The sequence below is a fragment of the Spinacia oleracea genome, chromosome 2 (assembly GCF_020520425.1).
Source record: "Spinacia oleracea cultivar Varoflay chromosome 2, BTI_SOV_V1, whole genome shotgun sequence".
In the NCBI taxonomy this organism is placed as follows: domain Eukaryota; kingdom Viridiplantae; phylum Streptophyta; class Magnoliopsida; order Caryophyllales; family Amaranthaceae; genus Spinacia; species Spinacia oleracea.
The window spans coordinates 95,806,198-95,810,555 of NC_079488.1; the positions used below are offsets into that span (position 1 = coordinate 95,806,198).

A 4,358-nucleotide genomic window follows, 5' to 3' on the forward strand; every position below is an offset into this window, starting at 1 on the left:
TTGGAGTTCGTATAAATAGTAATTGTAAAGATCTTTTAAAACAGAGGAAGTACATAGGGTTAAACATCCAACAAAGCAATAATACCGCCGACACCCTCATTCACCGAGTCGGAATCATTTGGTTGGTCCTACATTCACATTCCTAATTCTAACCACTCTTATTTTCTCATTTTAATGTTGTTTATTACAATTTTTTGAATTTAATGATGTTGATTAATCTCCAACATCTCATACTTTATATCAAGCTTTTGCCAATTGCCTCTACTTTCAACACGAGTGATAAGATTTTGTCTTATAAATCACTTTTCTTGATTATGTAAAAAAAAAAAAATATTAGGTTGGAATTTTGTACAGGTCAATTTAACTTAAATATGTTGCCTAAACTTTAATTTTGAAAGTGGAGACAAAATAATGGATATCCTCATTTTCACCCATAAAATACCGTTATTAGAATTAAGCCTTCAATCTTAAGATCGAGAAGTACAATTAATTTTCTCATTTTAAGTTGTTTATAAATTTTGAATTTAGTTATGTTGACTATCTCCTACATCTCATACTTTTATCAATCCTTTGTCAATTGCCATGCAATCATAACCATATCATTTTAACATGAGTGCTAAGTTTTTGTCTTATTAATCACCTTTTATTTGGCTTGTCAACTCGAATCCCGTATAAATTAATTTAGCGAACATTAAATAGGCTAGGCTTTTGAGAGCGGAAGATATATAACTTTTCTCTCTTAAAATGCTCAACCTAAGATGGTACAATTGATATTGATCACTTCATGTTTATGATAAACTCACATCAAATTATCACACTTCATTACATGAACCTAGTTAGGATAGCTTATTTAGTAAATTTAGTTATTTACCATGATAATTACTGACAATCATTATACTACACAATCATTGCTCCGCGTAACCAAGGGATTTTGCCTTTGGCCCACCTTAATCACCAAAGAGTTGTATAATTTCATCAAAGCCACATCATAGCCAAACATTTTCTTACTTTACATCAATTATTTTTCTTTAATTTATACTCTAATACAAATATAATTTTAACAAGAATATAGTCACAACCTTAAGCAAGCTTCTCTCACTAATCTAATGAAGTATTAGACTTTCTTGTAATAATCTCTACGTCTGATCCATTTTATTTTGATCTTTATTTTGCTGAAAATTGAGTCTCTTATGAGCTGGATTTATGATACTCATCCTCATTTTTACTAACAAGAAAACATGGCGTATGTAGTTTCAGACCTCCAGTAAGAAAATATTATATAGTACTAGAATAGGTTGGTTAAATATGTATTTGAGTCATAGAAGTCGCAAGTTGTCACATTTATCACGTTGCAAATAGATTTATGTTCACAATTTGGATTATGCACCCGGGGTGCACAGTGCTCATTGTGCACCCCGATGAACATTCATTGAGAATATAACGAACATAAAGAATGATTTCATTGTACATGTACAAGTGAAATATTTGATCTATATGTTATTTGGATTTGTACTATATGTTCATTTGCTATATGTTCATTTAAAAACAGGGTGTATAGTGAGCATTGTGCACCCGGATGCATAAACCATATTTTGGTTTATGCTTCTCTTAGATTACCAAAAGTCAAAAATTTGGGATTAGCAAAAGAAAATTCTTCAGATTTATATAATTCATGACAATTTCCATCCTACATTCGTGTGTAAGATGCACACTCTAGTTAAAATGATAATTTGTTTTATGAAATATATCCCCGGAAATTACTGCAAGGGGCAAAGAGGATGCAAGACATGATGGGGTAGAGTGCAAGGTTGGAGACCCCTCAATACTCCAATAGTGCATAACAATTATAAGTTTTAGGGAGGGTTGATTTGGAAATCCCACCTTACGTCCAACACTTTCTAGATCTCTTTTCCCATCTAATTAATACCATTATATTACTTCCATTATTATTGTTATTATCATTTTTTTGTCAAATATAAAATTTGATTTTAATTTAATTTAACACCAACCAAATCTTATTTTATTTAACTTAAAAACCCCAGCTCATCAGCAACTTTTTTAAGCTTTTACCTGCCAATTAAACTCACCCTTTAAATACACTCACATTTTAGCCCATTTATACCAATTGTCATTCTCTCACTTCTTCTCTGAATTCCCAGGTCAGTCCTCTAATTTTGTTAATGTTTCTCTTAATCATGATTTTTTTTGTTAATCTAGCTTCTGATCTATTCACATTTTCATGGGGGTAATGCATTAATCTTTGTGGGTATTTCTGGGTTTTTTTGGTTAATTGTTACACCTATTTGTACTGTTATATTAGCTGATTTAGATCCGATGAAATAACATACTTTAATTGTGTTCTTTTACTGAAAAAGCTGCTAAATTTTACCATTTTTGGAAGTTTAATCTGATGTTTAGCAAAGAATTTGAGCTAAATAATGTGGGTTTTGCTGCTTCTAAGTTCAGTTTACTTAGATTTTGACTAATTTGATATTCCCTTAGTTGGTACCTCTGTTTAAATCTTTGCATGTGCTTCAATGTGACTGTTCTTCCCCAAATCTCACTCACATTGTGATTAATTGCTAATTTGATCTTTGATTTATCCATACTCTTCTGAGTTCTGATAAGTTGACCAACTAAGATCTGTAATTATTGCTTAATTTAGCTGCATATTTGTTTCTGGGGTTAGCTAAAGTGTCAATTTTTAGAGATTTACCTTAACAATATAATATTTGTCATAATTGGATTGCTGAAGTTTAAATATTTGATGGGTTTTGGTCAATTTGCAGGAATTTGGAGTGTTTGTGACAAATCTGTAAAGTTTGAGTAATAAGATTTGCTGTTGCTTTAAAAGAGCAAAAATGGAGAAAACTATGTTACTTGTGTTTGCTACTACTTTGTTGATGTTGAGTTCTCCTATGGTCAATGCTCAAAAGAAGGGTAGTCATGTCCCAACTCCAACCCCAACCCCAACCCCATCACCGGCCCCGGCACCGGCACCGGCACCAGCCTATGCAAACCTGACAGAATTACTGAGTGTTGCTGGCCCATTTCACACATTCTTAAACTACCTGCAATCCACCAAAGTGCTTGAAACCCTCCAAAATCAAGCCAACAACACTGATGAAGGTCTTACCCTCTTTGTACCTAAAGACAGTGCCTTTGCTGCCCTTAAGAAACCTTCTCTATCCAACCTCACCCATGACCAGCTTAAGCAGTTGTGCCTCTTCCATGCCTTGCCACATTACTACTCTCTCGCCGAGTTCAAGAACCTCAGTAGCGTAGGGCCTGTCAACACCTTTGCTGGTGGTGATTACACCTTGAATTTCACCGATGTATCAGGCACCATCCACTTGACTTCTGGGTGGAGTGTCACTAAGATTACAAGCAGTGTTTTCTCTACTGAACCCGTTGCGCTTTACCAGGTTGATAAGGTGCTTCTTCCTGAGGCCATCTTTGGAACAGACATTCCTCCTATGCCTGCCCCAGCACCGGCTCCAGAGATCGCCCCTGTTGCTGCTGATGCTCCTGCAGATGTGACCAAAGATGGAGACTCTCCCTCGGCCTCACACCCCTTAGATTCTTCTGCCTCATGTCGAGTGATGGCTAGCTTGGTTCTCGCATTAGCAGGAGGAATTGTCCTCTTCTTGTAAGAAGGGTTTTTGCTTCTGGGTTGAGTTAACTTATATGTGGGTATTAATCCCAATAGTAGTACCTTTGATTGTTCCTTCCATCATTCTTTTATTCCACCCTTTTATTTGTATGTGAATGTGAGATTGGTTTTGAATACCTTTGATCAATTAATATTAGCACATTTAGTTCTTGTTCAAAATTGTGGTTTCTTTGATTATATTTACAAATATCCTAAACAACACAAGTTGGTTTTCCTAGTTTCCTTGAGCAATTATATTTTGGATCTTGATGTTGAAGGAAGACCAAAGCTGTAACACAAATAATTGGTGGGCCACCTTAGGTGTTGTTTTGTTTTCATCAACTTTGATGGTAAAAGAATTTATGCTAATACTTGGAGTCTTAAACAAGTGACATGAAAAAATGAGCAAAAACGGCTGCTTGCTTGTTCTAAGGCATTTTAATTTTACGACCATGTTCACCTCATAATTGACTTCCTTCTTTTTGTTCTATTCTGATATATGTGATTGTGAACACGATGAGAATTTTATTGTGACACGTCTTAAAGGTCGCATGTTGCGACCTTTATCATTTTCGATAAGGTATTACTGTACTGGTGACTAAATTTCTGCTCTAACGCTAATATCTGAAACTTTATGAGTTTAATAAATAAGAACTACTGAAGTAGCATCTGACTCGATATCTAATTGAAACATGAGAGATAAGTT

At 34.6% G+C, this 4,358-nt stretch overlaps 1 protein-coding gene across 1 annotated transcript; it reads left to right on the plus strand.

Moving 5' to 3' along the window:
- Window positions 1-2,004: 2,004 nt before the first annotated feature.
- Window positions 2,005-3,832, plus strand: LOC110800270 (fasciclin-like arabinogalactan protein 7). The gene is made up of 2 exons (XM_022005575.2): window positions 2,005-2,159; window positions 2,790-3,832. The coding sequence occupies exon 2, from the start codon at window positions 2,862-2,864 to the stop codon at window positions 3,651-3,653; it is 792 nt and encodes a 263-aa protein (XP_021861267.1). The 5' UTR covers window positions 2,005-2,159; window positions 2,790-2,861; the 3' UTR covers window positions 3,654-3,832.
- The last annotated feature ends 526 nt before the right edge of the window (window positions 3,833-4,358 follow it).

Bases quoted from the DNA above. Each gene is read 5' to 3' on its own strand.
- LOC110800270 (XM_022005575.2), top strand. From the start codon at position 2,862: ATGGAGAAAACTATGTTACTTGTGTTTGCTACTACTTTGTTGATGTTG.